The 27732-nt window shown below is 39.4% G+C and overlaps 1 protein-coding gene and 1 long non-coding RNA gene across 8 annotated transcripts in view; one reads left to right on the top strand and one right to left on the bottom strand.

The window, feature by feature from the left end:
• The window catches only part of LOC309629813, a 167206-nt gene extending 148430 nt beyond the window's left edge, over positions 1–18776 (bottom strand). Inside the window, exon 1 of the long non-coding RNA XR_014245233.1 lies at positions 18708–18776. This is a non-coding gene — a long non-coding RNA (uncharacterized lncRNA). The remainder of the gene's footprint in view (positions 1–18707) is intronic.
• Positions 1–27732, top strand: part of LOC309629761 (uncharacterized protein) — a 137951-nt gene that overhangs the window by 71032 nt on the left and 39187 nt on the right. For 6 of the 7 annotated variants that reach the window (XR_014245207.1, XR_014245208.1, XM_082394271.1 and 3 more), the window contains one exon: positions 22966–23251. Coding sequence is in view for 4 of the 7 variants with exons in the window: in XM_082394271.1 (XP_082250397.1) it covers positions 23244–23251 (8 nt within the window). In the remaining 3 variants the exon portion in view is untranslated. Of the gene's footprint in view, positions 1–20118; positions 23252–27732 lie in introns of those variants that run through there. The other variant, XR_014245209.1, reaches the window with a different exon arrangement.

Here is a 27732-nt window from a genome sequence, read left to right as displayed (position 1 = left end):
TGGGAATCTGTACGATTTTTTCTCTTACTTTGATTTTGGGTATCTTAATTTTTTGAATAGCTGTTTACCAGTGCTAGCTACATAATTTGTGGGGCTCATTGCTAACTGAAATGTGGAGCTTTTGTTCAAAAGCTAGAAAAAAGTGCTGTTAGCAGTTCATAAAGTTTTTTCTTTTTTTTTTTAACATCTTTATTGGAGTATAATTGCTTTACAATGGTGTGTTAGTTTCTGCTTTATAACAAAGAGAATCAGTTATACATATACATATGTCCCCATATCTCTTCCCTCATGCGTCTCCCTCCCTCCCACCCTCCCTATCCCACCCCTCTAGCTGGTCACAAAGCACCGAGCTGATCTCCCTGTGCTATGTGGCTGCTTCCCACTAGCTATCTATTTCACATTTGGTAGTGTAAAGCTTTTTCTTTTCTTCCACATTCTTTTTGTCAATTTGCCGTGGTGTGTGTTTTGTCATTTAATGTCATTCTAAACAAAGTAAAAATTTTAAATTAAAAAGAAAAAAGATGTGGTATATATGTACAATGGACTATTACTCAGCCATAAAAAAGAATGAAATATTGCCATTTGCAGCAACATGGATGGACCTAGAGATTATCATACTAAGTGAGGTAAGCCAGAAAGAGAAAGACAAATACCATATGGTATCACCTATATGTGGAATCTAAAAAAATAATACAAATCAACTTACTTACAAAACAAAAACAGACAGACATAGAAAATAAACTTATTATCAAAAGGGAAAGAGGAGGGAGAGGGATAAATTAGGAGTATGAGATTAACAGATACACAGCACTACATATAAAATAAACAAGGATTTACTGTAAAGTGCACAGAACTATATTCAATATCTTGTAATAACCTATAATGGAAAAGAATCTGAAACTGTACACCTGAAACTAACACAATATTGTAAATCAACTATAGTTTAATAAATAAAATAAAATAATCCACATAACAATGATACATTAAAAAAAAAAAGGGCTTCCCTGGTGGTGCAGTGGTTAAGAATCTGCCTGCCAATGCAGGGACATGGGTTTGAGCCCTGGTCCGGGAAGATCCCACATGCCGTGGAGCAACTAAGCCTGTGCACCACAACTACTGAACCTGCGCTCTAGAGCCCGTGAGACACAACTAATGAGCCCGTGAGACACAACTAATGAGCCCGTGTGCCACAACTACTGAGCCCGCGCACCTAGAGCCCGTGCTCTGCAACAAGAGAAGCCACCGCAATGAGAAGCCCACGCACCACAACAAAGAGTAGCCTCCACTTGCCCCAACTAGAGAAGGTCCGTGCACAGCAACAAAGACCCAACGCAGCCAAAAATAAATAAAATAAATAAATTTATTTAAAAAAAAAAAAAAGAAAAAAAAAAGATAGTGGCACAAAACCGCTCTATCACTGTCATTCACCACCATGCAGGGAGGAAGCCTAGATTCATTTAAGAATGTGCTCGATGAGTCAGTAGAAATTATTAATTTTATTAAGTCTCAACCCTTCAGTACAAGCCCTTTTTAATATTCTGTGTTATAAAATGGGAAGTATGCATACAGCACTTCTGCTGCATTCTGAACAAAGGACCGTGGATATCTCATGATACTATGAGTTGCACCTGAGTTGCAAGCTGAACTACTAGCACCTTTTTTCATGGAACACCATTTTTATCTGAAAGAAAAAACTGCAGACAAACTATGGTTTATTCAGACTTGAGTGTTTGGTATTTTCTCAAAAGTAAAGCGAGTCTATAACCTCAAGGGAAAAAAATGACAGTTGCCAATAACTTTCAATGAAAACTACAATTTTGGAAAACCTGTATCCACGGCTGTGAGCGTCACAGCTTCCCAATACTTAAGTACTTTTCTGATGAGATCAGTGTTATAACTAACAAATGTGATTTTTTTTAATATTGTATATGACATGCATAACTCAGTAAACCAACACTTTCCAACTGACCAATGCATGAAATTACAGAATCATGCATGGATAAAAGATTCATCAAAGTACCAGACATGCCAATAAATTTTAATATAACAAACTACAAAAAGTTCATTGATAATAGTTTCAGATTTCACACTGAAAATCACCTTCAAGAAACTATCACTTGTCGAGCTTTGGTGCAATATCAAAGACAAATATCCACGATTAACTGAAAAGACTGTTAAAATACCTCTCACTTTTCTAACTACATGTCTATGAAGCTGGATTTTCTAGATATACTTCAACCAAAACAACATTTTACAAGAGATGAATGCACAACAAATATGAGAATCCAGCTGTCTTCTATTAAGTCAGACATTAAAGAGATTTGTACACATGATGATGCCACTCTTCTCACTAAATGTTTGTGTTGCAAAATATAATTATTTTTCACTTAAAAAATGTTATGTTAACATTTTATGGTTTTATGATCGTTATTTTTAAATTATTAAATATTTAACATTTTTATTTCTAATATGGTAAATAACAAGGGCTCTTTGGGATCCTCAATGATTTAAGAATATGAAGGGATCCCAAGACCAAAATGTTTGAAAGCTGCTGAAAAAGAGTTTGGCTCTCAGATCACTGAAACCTCAGATCAGTCAAGAAGTCATGCAAATACCCTGATGTTTGCTACACACATAACTGTAATTTTACTTCTGCCTGGAATACTATAAGTCTCTCTCAGGAAAGAATAGGAGTAGAGAAGACACCTCAGAAATGCATAGTACAAGAAAAATGTTTCTTTTTTTATTATAAAATAAAGTATGACAAAGACAGCCACTGTAGCAAATGACTGAAAACCACCTAAATGTTGGTTTGTTGTTAGATTTTGAACTTCAGATGCACAGACAGCAGTTTGATCTAATTGTGGCCTTAATTTGTCTGCATGTTGTCATCATTGGTCCATGTATGATCCCTTTCCTTTGCTTTACTTTTTCTTCACTTTGCTCTCTTCACTCTTTCTTCAAGTTTCACGCTCATTTCCCTCCTCTATTAACCCATTTTAAAGAGATTAGAATGTATATTTAAATGTGTATAGCATTACAAAATAGGTATAGTTGTTTTGTAAAGAATTATGTGTGTTCTATTTAAATAAATAGCATTTGTGCTATAGCTCTCATTATGTTTCTTATTTTTTCTTTCATGATTATGTTTTTAAGATTTTTCCATGATCAATGAGTTCACTGCTTCTTACTGCTGCACAGTACTTCATAGTATGCATCCACTATATTTTACTTATTGATTAAAATTACTTATCGGATGCACCTAACTCTCTACCTCCATTAGTGATATTATAACATCCATGAACATGTCCTCACTAAAATTTTTGCTAGTTCTCTGGAAAAACAGAGCCATGAGTAGGATTGCTATGCATATGACTGTACAATTTATATCCCCATCAGCAGTGCAAAAATCTCCACTATTCCATATCCTCTCCAATACTTGGTATTATCCACCTTTCTAACTGCTGCCACGCAAATACTTGTAAAATGATATTTTATTGTTGCTTTAATTTGCATTTCACTTCTTTATAATGAACTTTAGCAACTCTTCATATATTTGCTGTTTATTCAGACATCTTCTCTGAATTACCTGTTTAACCTCTTATGAATTTTTCTCTTGGGGTCTTCATATTTTTCATGTTGATTTAAGGGGTTCTTGCATTTTGGGGATATTATCCCTTGCTGGTTTTAAACATGGCAAATACCTTTCCCACTCTAACATCTGTTTGTTAACTTCATCTATGGAACACTACATTGAACAAAACCCTTAACCTGTGGTGTAGCCAAATCCAGCCCCTCTTTTTTGACTTATAGTTGGTGCCTTTGAGATTCTGTTTAAAAAGCCTTTTCTGGGGTGGGAGAGGGATAAATTAGGAGGTTGGGATTAACATATACACACTATTATATACAAAATAGATAACCAACAAGGACCTACTGTATAGCACAGGGAACTCTACTCAATATTTTGTAATAACTTATAAGGAAAAAGAATCTGAAAAATAATATATATATACATATATATGTGTATATGTATATATGTGTGTGTATATATATATATATATATATATATAAAACTGAATCACTGTGCTGTACACCTGAAACTAACAAACACTGTGAATCAACTATACTTCAATAAAAATAAATAAATTAAATTAAAATTAAATTTCCTCCCCTTCGGTCACAAAGATTTTATTTCACATTTTCTTCTATTATCCTCTACTATCTTTATATCTTTATCTTTTTTTATTATATATTTTTTAAAATTTTGGGCTGCGTTAGGTCTTCGTTGCTGCGCACGGGCTTTCTCTAGTTGCAGCAAGCTGGGGCTACTCTTTGTTGTGGTGCGCAGGCTTATCATTGTGGTGGCTTCTCTCATTGCGGAGCATGGGCTCTAGGTGTGCGTGCTTCAGTAGTTGTGGCACGTGTGCTCAGTAGTTGTGGCTCATGGGCTCTAGAACGCAGGCTCAGTAGTTGTGGCGCACGGGCTTAGGTGCTCCACAGCATGTGGTGTCTTCCCAGACCAGGGATCGAACCCGTGTCCCCTGCACTGGCAGACAGATTCTTAACCACTGTGCCACCAGGGAAGTCCTATATCGTTATCTTTATCCCTCATATTATTAGGTCCTTAGTCTATCTGGAGCCAACTTTTATGTAAGTTAGCAGTCTGTATTTTTCTCCATATAATGATCCTCACATCATCTACTAAATTATTTGCCTTTCTTCAATTGCTTTGTGATACAAACATTATCATATGTCTTTATATATACCTAGATCTATTTTTAAGCTCTCAGTTCTGTTTTGTTTTGGTTTATTTACATATTGCTGGAACAACAGCATCATCATCACCATCACCATTTATAGCATGTCTTATCTGATGATTGAGGGTGACTACTATCTTTTTGGCTCATCTTTTCCTATGCACATTTTTAGAAATTTTGGGGCCATCAGCCATCCATATAAATTTTAGAATTTGTTGTGTTTCTCAAAAATCCAGTTAGAATTTTGATTGGAATTTCATTTACTTTGCATGTGTACTTGGAGAGAATTGATAACTTTATTAGGTTAAATCATATCCCCCGTGCACACAGTATCTCTCCCCACTTATTCAAATCTTATTTATGTCCCTTTCTATTTTTCTACTAAAGGAAACAAAAAAAGGAGAATTTATGTTTCTTAAAATAATACCTTATTTTTATTATAAGAATAGTTTGTCTAAAAGGAGTGCTTTTTTGAGTTGATATACAAATATACAAGTGTACAACTTCTATTAATCTTGTTAAACTTTTGTTAGTACTCATAGTATGTTCATTCAATTGGATTTTCTATATAGATAATATCATCTTCAAATAATGATTTTTATTTCTTCCAATCCTAACATGCCTTTATCCTGCCTTAAAAGATAGGTGGGACCTCTAATATTGTTTAAATGGTAGTGAAAATTGTAAACATCTTTTTCTTGTTCTTCGTTTCAATGGAAATGCTTCTAATTTATTCCAGTATGTTTTTTGTAAATTGTCTGGGAAGTCCTTTGATACTCCTAATATTCTGTAAATTTTTCATAAATAAGTATTAATACTTTATTCTGCAACTCATCATAGAGAAGATGTTTTTTCTGTGTCTCATGAAATCATCATATGACATTTCTTCTTTGATCTAATACTAAAGTGAAATACATTGATACATTTTTTCTGACATTGAACTATCCTTTCATTCTTGGGATAAATACTACTCGATCAATATGCACTTTTTAGGGAATTCCCTGGCAGTACAGTGGTTAGGAGTCGGTGTTTCCACTGGCAGGACCCGAGTTCAATCCCTGGTCGGAACTAAGATCCCGCAAGCCATGTGGCACGGCAAAAAAAAAAAAAAAAAAAGTAATTTTTAAAATAAACTATTGGATTTGGTTAGCTAATATTTTATTTAGAATTATTGCACTCACATCCATAATGAAATAGGTTTATGCTTTTCTTGTCTTGTATCTTCCTTATCTGTCTTATATCTTCATCATCCTTATCTTGATTTGATAATCAAGATTATAAAGCTTCATACAAAATGAGCTGGCCAACTGGGTAGCTCCTTTCTTGTTTTTTTTTTTTTTTCCATTTTCTGGAGCAATTTATATAAAATAAATATTATTTGTCCCTTGAAAGTTCTGTAAAATCCCACTGGAAAACCATCTAAGCTAGGGGCCTTTTTTGGTGGAGAGGTAATAGATTCTTTTTCTTTAATCATTATTTATACACTGACGTACTTAATAAATTTTGTATTATGTGAATGCATAAGTTATGTAGAAAATTATAACACACACCTTTAAAAAACCAGAGAAGTAATACACAATAATGTTTTTAAATTCATACAACACAGTTTGTGCCAAATATCTTCCACTTGCCCATCCAGACCCTTTCCCACCCTGCTCTGCCTCAGGAGGCTGCCCTGTACAGGCATGTTGCCTAGACATCTAGCTCCTTGACTGGATTAGGCCAATCTGCAACAGGAAATCCAAGCGAGGGACAAGAGTATTTATTCCCCTCGTCTCCTTCCTGGAAGTCCCTTCAGGATTGTTTCCTTCTTGACCAAAGTCACAGCTCCTCCCAAGGTGGTTTTTCCCTCCACCACTCTTTGTCTCTTATTTCCAGAAATTGCTCCTTCTCTTCATCCTTTTGGGCCTTAAGGTGTTAACAACCCCGGGATACTACACTAATCTTTCTGGTTTCCCAACACCTCATCCACATGTTTGTAAGCAGTCTCTTTATTAACGATTTTTGATTATCCTAATTTGAAAGTGCCATCTGTTTCCTCCTGAGATCCTGACTGATATGCAGGTGGTAGAGAAAATCCACCTCCAACTCCTCCAGATTAACAATTACTAACAGCTTGGTGTATATATCCTTCCAAACACAGAACGTATTTGTGACAAATGTAACACCAAAAACATGCAGATAAAACACAGACAATGTTTTTAAAATGAGAACTTGTTTTAAAAAGTGAACATTTCTGGTTGCTACTGACGTCACCTCATTTTTTTAAACTCTTTCCTTTCTTGGTCCCTATAACCCTTCACAGTTCTGATACTCCTTTAATCTTTTTGACAGCTCTACCTCTGTCTCCCTTTATAGGCTTATCTTCTTCCATTTAAGTGTTCAGGTTTTGTCCATAGTTCTCTCACAACCTTCTCTCTCTTTTTGAGACTGTGTTCCCCACGGAGATTCAACTATAATTACAATGCAAATGATTCCAAGATATCTGTCGCTAGTTCTGACCTCTCTCCCAAGTTCCTCCATTTTCATCACTCTCCGATAGCTATCTTCACCCTTAACAAACTAACAACTATTCAAATACAACAGGATCCAAACCAAATTCACATCTTTTCCACTAACCCAGTTCCTCCACTTGACTCTCCTCTTTCTACTCCTAATACCATCATTCTTCTTATCATCCCAGCCCAAAATTTGGTGTCATACTTGATTCTTTTTTATTTCTATCCATCCCTTCTACTTTGACAAATTTTAGCAGTTCCTATAGCCACAATATTCATCCAATATTCATTTCCTCCTTTTGGTCACAACAGCCAAAATCGAATATGAGACTCTTATCGTGGAATCTCACAACACCCTCCCAACTCAGCTCCCCACCTCTAGTTTTTCCTCCCCTTATACCCAGCCTTCCAACAGACTGACAACCTAATCTTCCTAAAAAACACATTTCTATTTTCTAAATTAAAAAATAACTGCCCAGTATTCCCTGAATTTAAGTCTCTACTTCATGGTTTATATCCAAATGTCTGTACTATATGACCTTAAACCTACACAAGCCTTCATTCCAGTACTTCCGCCATACTCCTATCACGGAGCTTTAGCATATGCTGTTTTCTCTGCTTATAAAGTCTTCCTCACATCTCTGCTGGTTTAAATCCTTTAAGGTCCAGCTCAAATTCTACTTCCTAATGTGCCTCCCTTGAGACATTAATCATATTCTTCTTTACATTACATGTGTACTGTCATCTTGTTCACCAGATTAAAAGTTCCCTGAGGGTCGGAACTATTTCTTAATCATTTTTGTTTCCCTCACAGCACCTATGTAACCCCTTTACAGTACTGGTAGTCAATAAATAAGAATTAATTCTTGAATTAATCAATAAATGAAAACAAATAATCAGAAAGAAAAAAAAACAGGTTTTCTTTCCTTTAATGAAGATTTAGAAACCATTTGCTTTTTGTGTTTTTTAAATAGTTCTTTTTTAAATGCATGCACACCTATATTCTGTAACAGTTGTTTATTTTAAATTTTTAAAAGATTATAAATTATATAAACTACATACAGGAGACAAAGTCCAACATAAGGCATGATTGATCACAACATGAACCATAACTGTTGTATGATTTCTAACCTAAAATAAGTGTGACTTTGGTACAAGCCAGTCTTTCTTTAAAGAAAAAGGAGAATAAGAACCCTGGGCCTTTAACTGAAAGACTCTATGTGGTTACTTCCTCTTTAGTGACACTACTATCCAAACCTACTTGAATGGAATTACCTTAATTGTATTTTTGTAGACAACCAGTACAAACAAAAAATAAATATGGTACTTCTGGCTATCAGAAGTTGACTGTATTGAGCAACCAGCTCATCTTAAAAGCTACGCTATGAAGTGTTATACAGTATATAAATAAAAGAACAACTTGTGGCTTCAAAGATGGAGTGACACAAGTGGCTAAATAATCTGTTTATTACTTCAGCGTGAAGAAAAGATTGAACATTTTCCTGCCTTCACTCCTTCCTTCTTAAACCCATCCTATGTGCCAATCACTATGGTAGGCACTGGGGATATCAAGTAGGATAAAGACGTGAACTCTTCTTTAAAGGAGAGACAGAATTATAAACAAATGATGGGAAAATAATCTAAATGTAAAGTTTGTGCCAGGCATAGCAGCAACACAGAAAAAGAAAAAAAATTATCGTTACAAACAGTTTTATTGTTGAGAGCCTTTGCTAATCTAGTTTTCTATAAATTACTATAAAATATCACCCACCAGACAAAACCAGGAAAAAAGAATATATTATAACACTTAAGTATTTGAATAATTTATAATGGCTATATTACTTAGAAAACTTCAGTTCATTTAGGCAAAATGATGAGATCACTGGTCTCAAAATTGAAGAAAAAGCATATAGAGCCTGAAAAGAACATACGATTGTAAGTATTTAAAAGTGAGGGCTAAACTAATAAGGACCTACTGTATAGCACAGGGAACTCTACTCTGTAATGGCCTATATGGGAAAAGAATCTAAAAAAGAGTGGATATATGTATATGTATAACTGATTCACTTTGCTGTACACCTGAAACTAACACAACATAGTAAATCAACTAGACTCCAATAAAAATATTTTTAAAAAAGAAGATTGTACTTCTACTATTTAAAAAAAAAAGTTGAGCGCTAGTCATAATTATTTTCTGTAGTCAGGAGGGAAAATGCCTGTTTACTTCATATTTTAACAGGATACTTACCTGCCTGAGATTTCTTATCTCTGAACTAAATAAATCATTTTAATTTCAAGCAAAGCCACAAAGCATTATTTCTCAAAATACATATTTAAGTAATTGCTTACTTACTTGGCTTTTTCCTCTCTAGACTGTGAGCTTCTTCTAGGACAAAGACGATTTCCTCTTCATCTTTATATCTAATGCCCAAGCACAATTCCTGGCACATAACAGAGAATAAACACTTGTTAAAGGAAAAATGTAAATACAGGCCTTTAGATCCTTTCCAGCTCTCAATATTCGAGTTTTTTAATGCTCACCATTTGCATCCTTTTCTTATCCTCCTCCTACTGGTAAAAACAAGGGGGTATTTCCAAACAGCCTAATTTATGGTATATTGGTGTTTCAACAAACTAAAGCCTCAAGACTTACTAGGGAACTTTAATTCTCAAAAAAATGAGGAAGGAAGGAAGGAAGGAAGGGAGGGGAGAGGGAGGGAGGAAGAGGGAAGGAAGAAAAGAAATCTTCTATTTATATTTCAACTCAAAATTGTACACTTCTTGAAAACGTTCCTCTTGCTGGATATCTATGAGATACCTTAAGCAAATAGAGAACTGCATACATGGCCCTGAACATCACTTTAAATGACTGTATTTATTATTTATATTTTTATCCTCACTTTTGCTGTGTAGTTGCTGTGAATGGCTTGGAACATGCAAAATATGCTAAGCAAGAAACACAGCCCATACCTGAAGAGTTAGCAGTTGAAAGGCACAAAGAGGTACAATGGATTTAAAAGCCTCTTGAAGAACAGCCTTTTGCTGCACAGATGCCAGGCAAGACAGTATGTGGCAGGAAAAGAGTTGGGGAAACTGCTTTAAAAACCTATTAACCAGGAATGTGAAAAAGCAGGGAACAATTGGGAAAGGAGGGAGGTGCTCACTGCTTAAAAGGCTTTTAAATGTGACCATACTTTGGTTGGCTTTTTGCCTGCAACATAAAATGAGGATGGTGTACTGAATGGCTAGATGGCTGCTGGAGGTGGAATGAATGGAAGCTAGGCTAGGGAGTCAAGGCTGAATTTTGAGATGCCACCCTGGACTGTGTGCAGCTGTTGAGACAACTCTCAGCAATGGTTTAGTGAAGTAAACACAACATTCAGTCAGGCTGCTCAATCACCCTTTCATTTTTATGTTTTTCTTGATCCCATAAATATGTGGCTATGCGGTCTTTGCTGCAGATAACAAGGAGTTAATAAATTAGCCAGCCAAACAGGCAGGAATGGAGAAAAGCCACAGAACTTAGAATTGAACAGCTGACAGCAGATTCTGCAGGTGTGAGATGGGAATCAGCTCTGCATTTTCCATGTAGCACAATTTTCTCTGTCTGGGCTGTGGCCTGATTTCTGGCCCCTTCAGGACAAGCTGAGTTATAAGGGAGAGAATTCCAGGGGGCTCTGCTCTATGATCTTATGAACTCTAACCTTCTTTAAGAAGGAAGCAACCTCCTATGTTTAGACTGACAATATTACATGTTGGCAGTGGCCTTGTAAGATTTTAGTTTTATATTAGGAAGGAAAAATACTCTAGATGCCATCCTACCTAAATAAGAAATGGTGGATTAAACTGCATAGCACAATGAATCATTCTCCTGCAACTGGGTGTCAAGGGGCAGCCCGTGCGCACACACACACACACACACACACACACGTGTGTGTGTGTGTGAGAGAGAGAAAGGGGATCACTACTTGCACTGAATATATAAGTACCACAGCAGATAGTAAGATCATAACAGGGTAGGTGGAAATGAGAGAAATGGACTGCATTAAAGTGCATATTTCTAATATACTAGTTCATCATATTCTTCTAATCATTCCACTTGCTGGTAATGGACATTCAAGGCTAAACTCCACAATGTGGCCGTTCTTCCAAATCTTTTTGACTTACAGTGCTAAAAAATACTAATTATATAACACTTGAAAGTGTTCAATACGATCCCTTGATTAACAAAACATTCCAGTGTTTCTTTCTGTTAAGGGCTCTGGAGTGATACAAAAGTGATAGTGACTGATCAGATTAATAATAAAAAATGTTAATTTGATTTCTCTTTACACGGTGAGTATGGTCTACACATCCAAACCCTTTTGACTAAACTGTTATAAGGTATGTATTTGGAATAAGGATAGAAAAACTCAGATCTGAGGCTTTTTTCTAGATAGGCTCCGGGAAGGACAGGTAAATATCTTCAGTTATCAATATTCAAAATAGAAGCTGGTACCTACTATTAAATCTCATTTTGAATCTTCTCTTTCTCTAAGGCCTACTTTATGTCCCTAAAATCCTATGTTTCCAGTTTCTCCATCTAAAATGGAAGATCCTATGATTTAGACTATAAAAGATTAGCTACTTTCAGATACACTGCCCTTAGCGAGCTCTGAAAAAGTCTCCCCAATCCAAAAATATATTCCATTTTTTTGTGAAGGTCTAAAATTTCATCATTAGAGATGTTAATATTTAGAGTCTTTGTCCCTTTATGACAAATTCAATTTCAAAACACACAAAAATTAAACAAACATAAAAATCCAAAAATATGTGTACTACAAATGTAACTTTTAATTATCTGTGTACTAAAGACCAGAAAGGAATATAGAAAATTTAAGTTATGTTGTTAGGTAGGTTGTATTATAGAGGACATTTTCCTTTAAAATTTTTCCTTTAATGTGTTTGTAATAAATATCAGTAAGGAAAAAAATTAATATCACTTTTAAAGACTCTAATTCTGCTTGACTGCTATATCTCTCTAACTGTTGGAACCTAAAAAATAAATACATAAAATTTAAAAATAAAAAACATAAGATTACTCTCAGTTATATATAGATTTTGGAAGAAAAACATAAAACAACAAATATTCATTTAGGAGTTAATATATATTTATTATGGGGGAGGCACTTTGTTGAGTGATACAGAGGATACAAAAATGACTAAGATCTGTGCCCACCTCCCCCTTCAAAGAGTTTCTGCCATAAAGCTAGTAACTTTAAAGAAAGAACACAATGTTACTACCAGTCATTACTACATTAGGTTGAATCTATTTATTAGCCATTTGTTTCAAATTTTGAAAACGGAAGGATGGAGCAAGCCTGGGACACTACCTAGGAAAGATCAGCCTGGATTAAGATACTTAATGAAGGAAGATGAGGGCAGTGGGCACAAGCGGGGAGAAGCGATAGCACAAAAGAGGGAGAAGATGAGAGCATGCTGACAGCAAACTATGCCTATTTCAGAGGGTTGATTAGAGCTAGCTCTGACTTCCAGCAAATAATTTTCAACATATAAAATGGACCCTAACAAAGTATTATTCCTATCAATCAAGGAGAACCAAGTAATCAAGGAGGGATATTTAAACACAAATATACCTTCATATTCACAATATAAACTCTGAGATAGTGTGTATTTCCTTATAAACCACCACTGTACTGAAGATGGTTTTAATCCAATCATTTTGAAGCTCACTCTGATATCTGATATTGCAGATACCCTTGTTCTATTATTCTGTCCCAAATGTTTAAAACCTGATGGGAAAAAAGTAATGTCCTTAAGGAGTAGAATTCATCATTAGAAATAAAGAATTTTCCAAGTTGTTTGGGAAATGGGTTAATTTCTCTTTTTTCCCCCCTCTCTTAGACATCAAAATACATCGATTTCTCCTCAGTGGTAAAGAAATATGGCACTAAGGAGTATCAAATGAACTCACTTTAACAGACTTCAAAACAATACTACTAAGCAATTATTTTTAAATGTTTCTCTCTGCAAGACTAATTTCTTACAGCTGATAACTCTCTTTAGGACGTACTAACACTCACAAGGCCCTAAATTCTCATTTGGTCCCTAATACCCCATTTGGTAATCAATATCTTCATTTACTCTTCCCTGAATCCCCATAAGCCTTATTCTTCATCAGTATCTATCACATTTCTCTTTTCCTTTAGTCATTTTCTTTCATTTTTAATCCTTCCTTTCAGGCCAAGTTGTCTGCCTTTTATATCTATATTTACTTCCTCCTTCTCTTTCTCATTTTGACCCTTTCCAGACCTTTAGATTATGAACGTTGACATTTGTGACTCATTTTTTTGCCACGCTGGCCTTTCATGAATAAAATTTCCCTCCTTCACAAGACTGTTCTAAGCAAGCATAATTTTAAGTATCCATGACTATTTTCCAAATAGACATCCACTTCATTTGATTCTTCATGTGTTAAATCAAATGTGTTCAAGAATATGATTTCCGACTCCTATTCCTATTCAGTATTTTCTGTGAGTCTCCTTTATGATACCTTTCTACTGCAGTGTGGAAACTTGAGCTATCTGTGGTCTAGTCTGAACTGTACATGGGACAGTGATAATGACCTTCTGACCCTACGGTTCTTCCTGGCTGTGGGTAGAATTGATAGCACTTTTTCAATTTCTCCCTTGTCTTTGCTTGAACATACTGGAATTACAACCTCTGATAAAGGCAACATCCCCTTTGTAGTGGAAACAAAAGGAGTGTGTAATGAATTGGTTAAGATTACATTGCATGTTTAGATGATGAAATCCAATTGCAGCTCAATTCCTTTATTTTCTCTAGCTGGGCCCGATCTTTCAATAAGACATTATTGACTGGCATCTTCCCCAGAACAGGTGCTTTGGAATATAGTCTTGCTGCTTCGAGTTTAGACTGAAACACAACTATTGTACAGGTCAAGGGAATCAGATGTGAGACAATAATTCCCAGTACCTTAGGAGGAGCACTGTAGATGATCCATATCCAGGTGGCATTAAAACAACGAAGCATCCTTGGATTTATATGATGTGCCAACCCTTTCAAATTAACTTTAGTTACTAAGATGGCAAGATGTGAATTATAGTTTTATATGCCATTTCTCTGCAAAATTCTAGGACTGAGAAGAGCAAGGAGAGGGGAGAGAGACAATTTTTTATAATTCATCAATACAGATTTTGCTACACTGACATCATAAAATGAATTATTAATCTTTATGAATATGGAATCAATTAATGCCACAATTGTGTGGTATTAAACTCTTTTTATCACAAAACATATCACACCTTTGGTTGCTCTGAAAAGCAAATTACTGGCCTCTTCTGCCCTCCCTCTTATTTAACTTGTACTTTTATCTTTTCAAAAAAATCACTTAGAATTTTGCTTTTCAAAATGGCACAATACCAATATTGGCTGCAGAAAATATTTAAAATGTGTGTTTTTCAAAGAATGATCAGATCACTTATTCATCTTTTAGAGCAAAATGACTATATTCATCTCAATTATTTTTGCCAAGGATTGTAACACTAATTTTACTCTTTCTAAAAATTAAAATAGCAAATAGTTTATATAAGGTGTTGATAATTACCTATATTATTGTACTGCTGTGACAGATGTTGGCAAAAAAGCCTAAAATGCCTACAGCTGTGCACTCCATGACATCTAGTTTATACTCAGACAGAAGGCTAACAGATGTTCTGAACTGTCACTTTGCCTAAATGTTTTTAAAGTCTAAGGACCTGCTTTATAATTCACCAGAGTCTGATTTTGTTTCACATAGGTCCTCAGAATTCCCATCTGTGACAATTAATGTTAAGGACATTGATAAATCAACCCTTGTGTTTTCCCTCTTCTTTAAGAAACAGGCATCAGTTTATATATGGATGGTGGATTGTAAAAGCTGCTTTTATGTACATCCTAGTTGTGAAATTCTTTCCTTAAACATAGATTTTATTGGGCTACCAGAATTCATGAAGGTCTGTTTTGAGCTGGGTGTATGGAAAGAGCCAGGAAATCACCCATTCTTTTCTTTTCGCTAAATTTTATGTACCTTGTTAGTAAAATGTTAACAATTTCCAAAGACAGTTATATTTTTTCCAGTGAATAAAAAACTGTTTTGTTATTTTTATTTCAGTATTTTAATAACTCTGCTCATAACAATAACTATTAATTGTGCAGTCTGTTAGGATAATGAAAGAACAAAATAAATGTCATTCACAAAGCATACAGCACATCTTCTCCTGCCTGACACCCTAATACTTCCTCTTCCCAAACATACCTTCAGATCCTTCATACAGAATTACTGCCCCGTGCAAAGGCCATCAATGCCTTATTTGCTGTTGCTCTTAATTTTAACAAGCTGGATTCCTGTAGTACACTTGCTTAATAGTTTAAACATTCTGTTAACAATCAGGTGTTTGGCCTATCCTGTTTCTCTTCCATTCTGTATAGAAATATAACTCCAAATAGTACATCTTTCTGGGTTTGTTTCTAAATTAGTCCCCACACTTAATTATGAGGATGAGAGGGATGCCTTATTCCTCTTTGTTATAGGCTAAGCTCTCAGTAATCCCAAACAAAAGAGCCAGTTCTGGAAGATATAGGATTTGCTAGCAGGATTATGGTCTCATAGATAATGATGTGCAGTCAGCAGAAGCGAAGCTTTATTTTAATTCAAATAAGCTAGTAAACAAACCACTGACAAGTCTGCTGGTGAGAGTAACTGGCTGCTGTTGCCACATTGGCAGCTAAATTATAGAAAATCTATTATACCTTGTTCACCATATGTTTAATTTAATACAAGATACAAATTAAACTATCCACAGTGCCTATTAAAATAACAATACTTTTTTATATTTGAATGTCTTAAAATAATTTCTACTGACCTTTTAAAGGGTGGTTTTGATATAGGTGATTATCTGGGGGGGAAAGGTAGTTAATAGAAGGCAAAAAAAAAAAATTAATTGCCTTTCTGAGAAAATAAAAATATAAATGTTCACTGGTTTGCAGTTGTTAATAAGGTTAATTAGCAGTCATGTGTTCTGTTATTACTATATTTCCCTCCCACCCTTTTGGTTTCTGAGGCTGGAGTTTTAAGAGTGATACTTAGTTTGACCTATGTGAGTCTGTCCTCATGAAATCATTACCTTGACCAAGCCAGCCTATGGGTAGCCTTAAACCTGATGCCAATTGAGACCTAAATGCAGAAAACTGAGTTTAAACTCTAGGTTCAACTTTGGTATGGCACAGGAAAAAGACATAGAATTTTATATCCCTGCTTCAAGTCAATCTCTTCATAGCCAAAAGATCCTAAGGAGAGCCACAATTAGGAAGCTGCCTTCCAGAAAAAGGAGAGAAGAAAAAGACAAGACCACACACTGTTCACAGTTTCCTCCTGAACCCGCAATAGTCAGTAACCAGTGGTGCTTGCTTGAATCTATTTGGACTCAGTTTCGCTGATTTTAAAGACCATGATGGGTTTTAGACTATAGAGCTAGATTTCAAACCCAGATCTACTGTTTCCCAGCCACAGATATTTAAATCAGCTGGATCTTCCCTTACTTTGTTTAAAAAAAAAAGGGGGGGGGGATAAAAATTCCAATTTTATAAGATTATTATGAGAATTAAATAAGAGAAAGTATCTGGTATGTAATAGATGGCCATTAAAGGTTAGTTCCTTTGCTCTTATTACCTTCAAGCAAATAGAATGTTGCTCTTTCTTCGAGGGTGAAGGGAGAATGTTAGGAGAAGGGATTGGAAGGGAAGGTGTAAATAGAAATTCTCCCTAGAATCAGTTTCCTTGGATCATTAACTTCTTTCCACAAGCAAAACCTTAAATGGGATGCTCCTTTTCTCCCAAAATTCACTACAGTTTCTACTCTCTTTAAGACTGTATCAGCAAATGAACTTATTTACAAAACAGAAACAGACTCAGAGACATAGAAAACAAACTTATGGTCACCAAAGGGGAAGGGGCGGGGGATAAATTAGGAGTTTGGGATTAGCAGATACACACTACTATATATAAAATAGATAACAAGGACCCACTGTAGAGCACAGAGAACTATATTCAATATTTTATAATGAACTATAATGGAAAAGAATATGAAAAAGAATATATATATATGCATAACGGAATCACTTTGCTGTACACCAGAAACTAACACAACATTGTAAATCAACTATACTCCATTTAAAATATATAAAATATATATATATTATATATATACACATTTAAAAAAAGAAGAAGAATGTATCAGTAAGTCATCCATACCAGCTGCCCATTCTTGGGCCTCTGAAATAGAGAGACAAAGAATAATCACACTTTGGGATACCTTTCCAAACATTTATGTACATACAGCTTTTGCACTGGGTCTGCAAATGTGTTCCTGGAGCTGCACTATACAAATTCTGGTTCAAATGTAAGCTTATCAAATCCAACTGTGTTCTGGTAGTTACAATACTGCATAGGTGTACATTTGGAAAATATCCTCAGTTTACGTTATTCTTGAGGTCCAGCAGATGATGATAATATTTTAACTAAAATGCAAGTTAATTTATCTTGGGAGCATGGTACTAGTAAGACTGTGCCAAATGGACACAAGACAGATATCCCACGGTCCTTTCGCCTCGCTCCACTACCCTCAGAGGTTGAAAGACCAGAGACATTTCCATTTACTGAAACTCTACAATACTGATAAAGTGAGAAATTTTTTTAAAAGTCGCAAAATGTGTGGCATATTTTAAATGTTCAACATTTTTAAATGAATACTCTTAACACATAAACACAAACATATGATTGCAGGTATAATTTCATTTTGTATATATCAAGAAAAGTTTAAGGAACGCTACCCACAGGCCTTACTCCTACCTCCAACTTTCCCCTTAATTATAAAAGCACACCCTTCTTAGTCCGTTCTTAGCGTAAAACAAAGACTGGGGGAACCTCCGAGAGTTCCACAAGTTGGAACACGAGTGGGGAGGGAGACCACGCTGCGTCTGTGACCACTGAGGAAACAGGCCGCCTTTCAGCCTGCGGCTCCCCTTCGACACCTGGGCTTCCCAGGTCGTGGCCGAGAAGCCGCGAGCCGCCTCCCCTGGGAGCGCCCGCCCTCCTCGCCCACACTCCTTCCCTGAACCCCTCGAGTCGTCGAGTTGCCCACCGCCCAGCCCTCGGGGAGGACGCCCGGCTCCCCACGCTCCCAGGGCTCTCCCGGGCTCGGTCTCCACATGCGGAGCACTGGGGGACGAACCGAACCCGCCACACTGTGCGCTCGCTGAAACAAGCGGGTCCCAACACGCTTGAGCCTAGAGTCAGGGACACGCGCCCGCCCGCCCCTCGGGGCGCCCAGCGTGGGAAAAGGCGGCCGGGAACGCGGGCCTGCAGGCGCCCGGGACCCAGGCTTCCACTCACTCGGTCGGCGCCGCCCGTCCCTTCGCCGAGGGCCTCCGCCCTCCCTCTCGCAGCCGGAGCCGGAACCGGAGCCGGAGGCGGGGCCGCAAGGAGCCGCGCCGGCCGCGCCCTGACGTGCGGGCCGTGCCGGGACGTGCGGGCCGAGAGCGCGGGAAATGCGGCGGCGCACGAGGGCCGGAGGGCAGGCCGGGATGCCGCGGCTCCGGGGCTGGGGAAGCGCAGCCAGGCCGGCCGAGCCTCCGCTTTCCCACGCGAGCGCAGTCGGGTCAGGCGGACCGGTTCCGCAGGGCCCCGCCAACCTAGAAGGCCGGCCCGACCCGACGAGACTTGTTCACCCTCGGCCCCAGCGGCCCTCGGGAGGCGAGAGGGCCGAGGCTCAGCGAGAAGTTCATTCTAGTGGCTCTGAAAACTGAGGTTTTCTCCTCACACACTCGCGCGCGCTCCCGGGTTAGGTTTTACAATCTCAAGACCTTGCATTTAAACCACGTCCCTCACCGGGTCGTGGCCGGCGGAGGGTCGCCCTGGCCGCGCTCCCCTGCCTGTCATTTTAAGAGCTCATCAAGTGGCGGGCTTGTGTGGTGTTGGTTTTGTCTAAGTGAATAATTGAATCGTGTTGGGCGAGTTGACGGGAGCAACACGTTCACAGTCCCGTGGTGTATTTGGAGGCACTCGCGGCCGGTACCCTCCGCAGGCTGGGGAAGCAGTCGCCCTCCGACCTGGCGCGGGCGGCTCCTATCCGAGCCCCGCTGGCCGGCACTCGGCCGCCCGCCCGCGCGCCAGTGTTCCCAGAGGGTCCCCGGGGCCCAGGCCGCGCCGGAGGCCGTCCGAGTCCGACTTTTTTCCGTGTGGAGAGGTAGAGAGAGCAGCCAGTAGTGAATGACGGATTGCCTGCGAGAGGGAAGCTACAGTTTTCACGGTAGCTGATGGCTAAAGCATGGCACTGTGCCATCTCTGTGAAACTCATGATTTGTACGGTCACTGGTTCCCTGGAACATCCAGACCCTGATCGTGCGTACAGTGTTTTCTAATAAGCAGCACTCGCCAATTTAAAACCAGGTCCCGGGTGCCCCTCTTGCTAATCCCCTCTGCCATTAAATCCTCTTCTTTTATCCCCTCTCTACTTTCCCTTTCCTTCCCTTCCCTTCCCTTCCCTTCCCTTCTTTTCCCCTCCCTTCCCCTCCCTTCCCCTCCCTTCCCTTCCCTTTCCTTTCCTTTCCTTTCCTTTCCTTTCCTCCCTCCTTCCCTCCCTTTCTGCCTTCCTTCCTTTTCTTCTTTCCTTCCCTCCCTCCCTCCCTTCCTCAATCTGAGTAGTTCTTGCTGAATGCTTCCCAGTAGGGGGGGCCGGGGTGGGGGGGAGTATGCCCTCCCCACCCCATCTCCCCAGTATGGCTTGTTGCTTGTAGAACTGGAGAGCTCAACTTTGGCCCCAAAGCCCTTTTGAATAGTGAAGTTTCCAGTTCAGAGCCACCTATAAACACCCATAAATCGGTGCACACGGATTCCCCAACCCCGTCAGAAAGCCGTTTCTATAACTTAGAATCGTTTTGGTGGTGTGTGTTTGCTCTGAGAGAGGAGCTGACCAGTTAGATTAGTTTGTGGATACAGAAAGGTTGCTGTTGTTGTTGTTGTTTTAAGCAATTTTCCAGTTGCAGGCAACTGGTTCTTGATTCCCTCACCTACCAAGGCAGTTTGTCACTTTTGCCCTTCACCGTGACACATTCCACATTTTTTAGTTATAGGCTGAAGTTTTCCCCCATGTCAGATAGAATGTCATTGCATTACAGCTTTTGAGACAACTTTTGGAGGCTTACCTACAAAACTGTCTTCCTGTCCTTAACAGGAGAGTGAGGCCACCTGAGAGATTTTAAACTTCCTTGTGACTGGGATTGAATAGACTCAACTGATAAGATGTGTAAGGTTTACTCACTTTTAGACACCTTAGGGTACTCACTGATGCCTTCCTATCTTACAGACTTAGATTCAGCCCCAAGCCCCTCCCTTGCTGGAAAGAGGACAAGCAGTTCAGATTCTTTCAGTTATATGAGAAGGAAAATAGCTTTCATCAGGTTGGGGCATCCTTTATAAGTTTTGATATTCAGAAAAAACGTATGACAAGGGAAGCAGGAAGAGATTATTCCGTTATTTCAGTGGATTACTTTTGTAGTACAAAGTTATGAAACACTGGATTCAACATTTTACATGTACTGTCTCCCACTCCACCTTTAGTTGGAGTAGGTATTTCTACTGTTGACTTTCCATTTTGCATAATGCGTCCCCTCCCACCTTGCCAACAGTGAGGAAAGCAAAACACTCCTCAGCCTATTCCATTAAAGTTTGCTCTTGATTTACACTCTCCACTCCCTCCCTCCACCAACACACACTTATATAGGCACAGTTTTCTTGATCCAGAGAGTGTTGGGATGTGTGTAACTTTTTAATATTGTCCTGACTTTCATTCCTTTTGAACTAATATTAAGGTGTTCATCCTGAGATAGAAAATGAATTATTGAGAAACAACCATGTGAAATATTGTTTAATTTTCTGTTTTATTGTTTGTGTTTGTTTTTCAAGTTTTGTAGGAAAGGCTTTAATTGGTGTCTAAGTAATAGTCCTCAAGAATTCCTTATTAGATTACTTCAGACCAGTTGTAAACCAATAATATTATTGTTTCTGAAAGGGAAGGTAGAAGCTAAGATCAGTTCTGTCAAGAGATTCATTTGAGGGTTTATCTTTCTTTTATTTTGAATGGTTTGTGGGAAGAAAGGGAGGACTAAATGGGGCAGGGGGCAGAGATAGAGAACCCAACGAAAACTTGTTTTTAAGATTGAAGCCATTTCCCCAGACTATTGTCTTGCCACAAGTGACGATACACAGAGCAGAAGTCATGAGAGTGGATTACAGTCACTCTGGGCTATTGGAGGCCCAGAGAGTCCTGGCATTAATTCCTATAGAAAGGTAGAGACACCTAGCCATCTTCCCCTGCAGCACCCTCATTGCCTAAGTGTTCAGGGCTCCAAGTTGATACAGACCTCGGCTGGGTCTAGGTGGCAGGGCTTCCCCTGCGAGGGGAAGCAGATGTTCTCTGTGGAACGGAGGGGGAAGCAGGGTGGCTATAAGAAGAAGCCTGAGGGGATGGGGCACCGTAGCAGGAGGGCTGTGGCCACCAGTCCCCTGGCAGGATAGCAATCAATGAGTCAAAGCTAACAGTGAGTGAAAGAGAGCCAAGAGTAGGACCCTTTGGGTGCTAAAGTCTAACCTTTAGCTTGTTCCACTCCTCCCCATGGCATCCCACCCTAGGTTTTCCGGGATTGGAGACCTAACTAGAGGAGAAGGGGAGCGTGGTAAGAAAACATGCCTAACCCCTGTCCAACATGCATGCACGGGTGGAGCTTGCAGAGATCAGGAGACACATCTCAAGTCCTCAGTGATCTGTGTGTCTGGTGTGCAGTTATGCATGGCCAACAGGGAGTGGGGAGCGGTGGGGAGGAAACCTGGTTTTCTCCAGTCACCCTATCTGGGGCTGGTGTGTTTCCTCTCCCCCCCAGCCCTCCACCTCACCCCATCAGGACCAAACAGAATTGAAACTCCATTGCCTTTGCCTGCCCTGAGCCTAAAAACCCAGTATTTGATAAGGTTCCTGCACCATTGATACAATTGCAGACTTTTTAAAGCCTCCTCAAAGAGACAGATGTTTGGGCTGATTAAGAATCGAGGAGGAAACCTGCAGCTGCACCAAGGAATAATCTATTGGACAAATATTTTAATAAAAAAATATGAAGAGATCAGCCTGACCTTGCAAGGTCTTCTGCTTTAAAAAAATCTTTATCAAACCCCTATTCTATGGCTTCAATAAACAGAACCCATTACCTCACGGCATCTTTTGTTGGCCCCATACAAGAGAGAACAAAATGGTTATTCAGGGGAACGCTTTCGATTTTTATTGTGGGTAGCCTGCACAAAGAGCCGTGTTATTGTATTTAAAAGAACCATCTGTAGCAGAAACAATGGCATCAAATTATCTTTGAATACCCACTGAAAAAACATAAAGCTTTTTTTTTTATTCTTCTTCTGTACGGTGGGGGGATAGAGCAGTGTTAGGATAACTGACTTTTTTGTTGTTCTCTGGGTGCATTCTTCTCGCTCCCCCTCTCTCTCCCCCTCACCCTCTCTCTCCTCTCTCTCTCCCTCTCCCTCTCTCTCTCTTTTAAAAAATCAGCCATTTGGGGTTTTAAGCCATAAACGATTTTTCTTGTTGCAGGGGATTGCAGTGGCAAAGCTAGGCTAGGTCTTGGAGGCTGGTGTAAGGCGAAGCGGTTGAAGGCAGGAGGCTGATGGAGAGACTGGGGGGAAGAAAAGCCGAAATGGATTCATGGTGCTTTGGATGGAGGATGAGAGGGGAATTGCAAGCTCCTTCAACTCGTTCTGTCCGGTGAGAAGTGATCAAGCTTGGGCTGACAAGAGGCTCAGGGAGCCCTCACGTTCTTTCGCTTTTTTACCTGCCAATCAAACTGCTACAAGACAACACCCTGATCTGACATGGACATGTAAGTAGCTTGCAACCCAACTTTGACATTCACTGCTAGCTCACTCCTCTCCGCCCACCCCCCCAACTCACTTTCTTCTCCTCTCATTCTATTTTTTTTTCTTTTGACCTTTAAAAGATGTGGAAATACACCCTGTGTGGCAGTCATTTAACACAGACAGATTTAAGTCTGAAAGCATTAACTTTTGGGATTAAATACTAATTTTGATTTCTTTGACAAATGCAGAAATGAAATGACATTATTTTATTCTCTTCTGAGCAGTTTTAGCACTGAACATAATCAGCTGCCATGCAATAGTGTGTGTGTTTCCTTTTCTATGAAAATAAAGAAATCCGTGAGCCCCCAGAGAGAAATGCAGAAATGAAATTTTCAGGCTTCCATTTAAAAAATATTAAAATCCAACATTTCATCCCTACAAAGAACCTTCTCCATGCCACGATTACATAGAGTGGAAAGAGTGATTTGAGTCAAAAAGGTATATATCATTAAGGGGTTGCTACCGTTTCATCTGGCATCTTACTATTTTGGTGGTGGCTGGGGGGAAGGATGTGAAAAGGAAAGGGACATGGCGACACCTTGTTCTTTATGAGAGATTGACATTGAGGGGGCTAGAGAAGCAAGAGGGCAGGATAAGCAAGAAATATTACCTGAGAGAAGGAATTACAGAGCATGGCGAAGCTGGAAGCTAGGAGGGCTTCTGTGGGAAGTTGTGCGAGGGAGAGGGGCTTGCTCTCTGGCGCCCTCTAATGGCAATTTGAACCAGTGTTTTACTTTCTCAATTCAGTACTGGGAAAAGCAGCTGGGTTTTTGTTGCTGCTGTTGGTGGTTTTTTTCTCCGCAGACTTAGAAACTAGAGACTATTAGTGGAGTAAATTGATTGTTTTCATCCCGGAAACTTATGTACATGCCTTAAAATTATCAATGTCTTCTCCTCAAACATTCCTCCTCTCCCGAAATTTTGTTAGAGTAATAGGAGAGGCTAATGGCAAATTGACTTACGGAGGGTGGCCCATGCCCAACTAGTAATTCGGGGAAAGGGATTCCTTTCCTACCTGAACAGCATTCTGACTCTTCTAATATACTCGAGAGCTGTAGCGGGGTGGGGTGGGGAGGGATGATTTGGAAATTGCAGATTCTGACACGGGCTCATTATAATACAATTTAAAGGGGGCTCTTAGGAACCTCTGTTATTTCGACATGTGGTGGTAAGGGGGCTTTCCTTCCCGCCTCCTTTTTCTTTTTCTTCTTTCTTTCGTTCTTCTTTTAAAAAAATTTGGTAGATAAAGGTTAATCTTGGGCTGAATGATAGAGCTATGATTGACAAGAGAAAAGGTGTTGAGGGCAGGTCGCGCTGTCTTATTTACAGCCCACTGCTTGCTGTAGAGTCTTTGTTAGGACTGGAAAGCTAATTTAGTGCTGATCAAAAGCACCACAGAGTTAAAGGACTGGTAATGACTGCTAATTTCATTTCAGCCTCATGCATCCCCAACTGCTGTAATTAAAGACACGCTATTTAAATACAGGTGAAGGTTTTTTCTTCTTTTTTTTTTAAGTTAGCGTGGGGGTGGGTGGATTACAATTTTATTTAGATTTCATCTTATACTTGGGCGTTATGTAGTCCAACATCAAAAAAATTTTTTTAGAGTCGCTTCTTGTCATTTATACCTGGCTTTGCAGAATAGGCAATGTGAAATGTGTCAATCACATAAAAGTCCCTATTTAAAGAAAAAGAAAGAAAGAAAGAAAGAAAGAAAGAAAGAAAGAAAGAAAGAAAGAAAGAAAGGAAGGAAGGAAGAAAGGAAGAAAGAAAGAAAAAGGATGCAGAGGAGTAACTGTTTGGGGGCATTTAAATATTTGGGTCTCTTTTTTCCCCCCTTCAAATTAATAGAAGGGCCTTCGAAATAGCTAAAGTATTTGAAACTTGGGGCAGGGTGAACAGGCCAAAGGGATCAGTGTCAGCTTTTAAAGTACTTCTAAAAAGATCATGTGAACAGATGGAAAAATATATTTTTAATTAAATAATTTCCCCCACACTGTAGCTGCAGTGTTGGCTCAGAAACTGTGTAATTCCCCCACCGATAGGAGTTTCTTTATGAGAACATCAAAGGATAAAAAGCTCTACATTTTCGTAGTTGGTTAAAATTGATAACCACCGCCCCCCGTACACACACACACATACCCACGCACGCACACACACCCCAAAAAAGAATTTAGCCTTTAATCTCTTTTTATCCACGAAGACTAAAGCTCTGTACTCGACCCCGCGAGCGGCTCTCGCCTTCAGGGGCTAGAACCCGGCTCAGATGTGAAGCGTGGCTGAGCCGCTGCGCAGGTTCGTGGCCAGCGCCCCCTGTTGGACACAGTAGGAGCTGCGTAGCGCCAGTCCTGGAAATCACTAGAACCTTGCTCTGAGGTTAGAGAAAACTCTTTATTACCCTCCAAAAAGCAGATGGGAAGGGGAAACAAGTTCTTATATCCTTGAAAGATAATATAAGTTTAATTCAATAAAATGTTAAAAGGAGATAAAGCAATTTTAATTCAATATAAAATAAAGACGAATCTCTTCCCCCTCCTCACATCCTGGCAGCCACTTCCTACCCCACGTTTGGATTTGGGACTCTTTTTAAAGATTTAGCGGTACTAAAACAGGTAGAGAAGCATGATTTTAAAAGAGAGAGAGAGAAAGTGAGAATTTTCCTCTGTAGCAGTGGAGAACCAAGCAAAAGTGACTTCTCCCGTTTTGTCCACATTTCAAAAAATAAAACGAAAGATGGTGCTGCGTGCTGTTTTGACATTGTCAGCAGCATCTTGAATGCCCTCAGAGGCCCTTTCAAGTATAGTAACGGAGTCTCTGAGTAAACGAAATAACTTGCTTCTTTAAAATTTTATTTTCAGAGTGTAATTAAAAGGTCAGTCTCTTCTTTGAATGTTTCCTTTCCCCCAAATCAATCTTGATCAAACTTTTCCTTTCCCACCTAGCAGTTAAATTCCAGATGTTCTTTAAGAAACAGGTGCCTGACACCTCTCTCTCTCTCTCTCTCTCTCTCTATTTTCCTGAACTGTAGGATTCCAGGAAAGGTGTGCCAATGATAAAGAGTATTTTCTTTTTAAATTCAGTATTTTCATTGACCAGGAATCCAAATTATCCTAGGGGAAGAGGAGTATTTTTTACACTTTCAAAAACTACCTGTCTACATGAGAAAGAGCTTTGACTTTTTCTTTGGTCTGAGAGTGAGGGCAAAAGTACACTTTGAATTCTTTCAGAAAGATAAAATGACACATCCTCTGAACTTAAAACAGTGGGAAAATATGGGTTTGTTTAGGTGTTTAAGATCAAACTGAAACAATGTGTGTGCTAAAAAATGAACACAAATGGTCTCAACAAGGTGTTTGATGATTTGGATCTTGTGGATTGTACATACAATTTTAACTTTTAGATGAAAACCTCAAGAAGTTTATGGCTTGCTTGTTTGCTTTTTTTTTTTTTTAAGTTTGCCTATTGAAGGAAACTAGCTTAATTTTCATAACAGAATTACTTCTTAAAATATTTAATACTGTGGCTACTCAAGTTGTTTTTAACGTTGGCCTTACATTCATTCTTCCCACCTCCCACAGTCAGAAGATCTGAGATTGTGTTTTCAGGGAAATTGCTGCTCGGTGAGATGAGAGGCGCTTTCTCCCTCTGATGCCAGAATCGAATCTCGGCTTATGTTTCTCAATAATGAGTTCGGATACAGTGGCAGGGAGAGAATCAAGGCTTTAAATCAATTTTTACCCGGAATTCTATGGAAATGATGGGCAAGCGGGATTCCCTGCTAGAGAGGCCCCCTCACCCTTTGCTTCACCAAAAGACTAGTCTCCAGTACAGAAACATTAAGTCCGGGCCAACTTTGGTGCCAACCCCGTTAAGGTGACAAACAGTGCTCTGACAGCCGTGGCCCCAGGCTGCCTGCGGCGTGGGGAGGCCAAAGCCAGCAGAATCTTGGAGGTGCCCAGCTAAAGAGGGTACATGCCTGCTGTTCGGAAGTGATGTAGAATTTGCAAAAGCAGGGGCTGAGATTTCACACAACCCCCTTCTGCCCCGCGGGGGTCCCAACCTATAGGGAGAAGGCGAGGGGAGGAGCCGCACTTGGCTGAGGGAGGGCAGGCAGTGCTCCCCCAAATTCCCAGGACCCAGGGAGAAAGCGCAACCCCTAGTTTAGGAAAAAGAACTAAACAAGTGGGTGGCCTAGGCCTGGGAATACCACCCAGCTCTCCCAGCACAGTGTCATTTCTGTGGTTTCAGGCGGCCTCAGGCCCTACTGGAATCTCACGCCCCACGGCGGCACGCAGGAAAGCAGCCCTTCCATCTTTGGGGCCTGGGGAGGGGGCAGCGAGTGACTGACTCCTTAGCAGCAGGCAGAGCCGCAACGCTGGCCACCCGCTGTGTTTTCTCCGCAGCAGCAAAGCGCCCTTTAGGGGCGGGGCGGGCATTTTTGGTC

Source organism: Balaenoptera borealis (genome assembly GCF_965194805.1).
Source record: "Balaenoptera borealis genome assembly, chromosome: 5".
NCBI lineage: Eukaryota > Metazoa > Chordata > Mammalia > Artiodactyla > Balaenopteridae > Balaenoptera > Balaenoptera borealis.
Note: the sequence above shows the minus strand (reverse complement) of the source record. Positions and strands in the feature narration are given on the sequence as shown.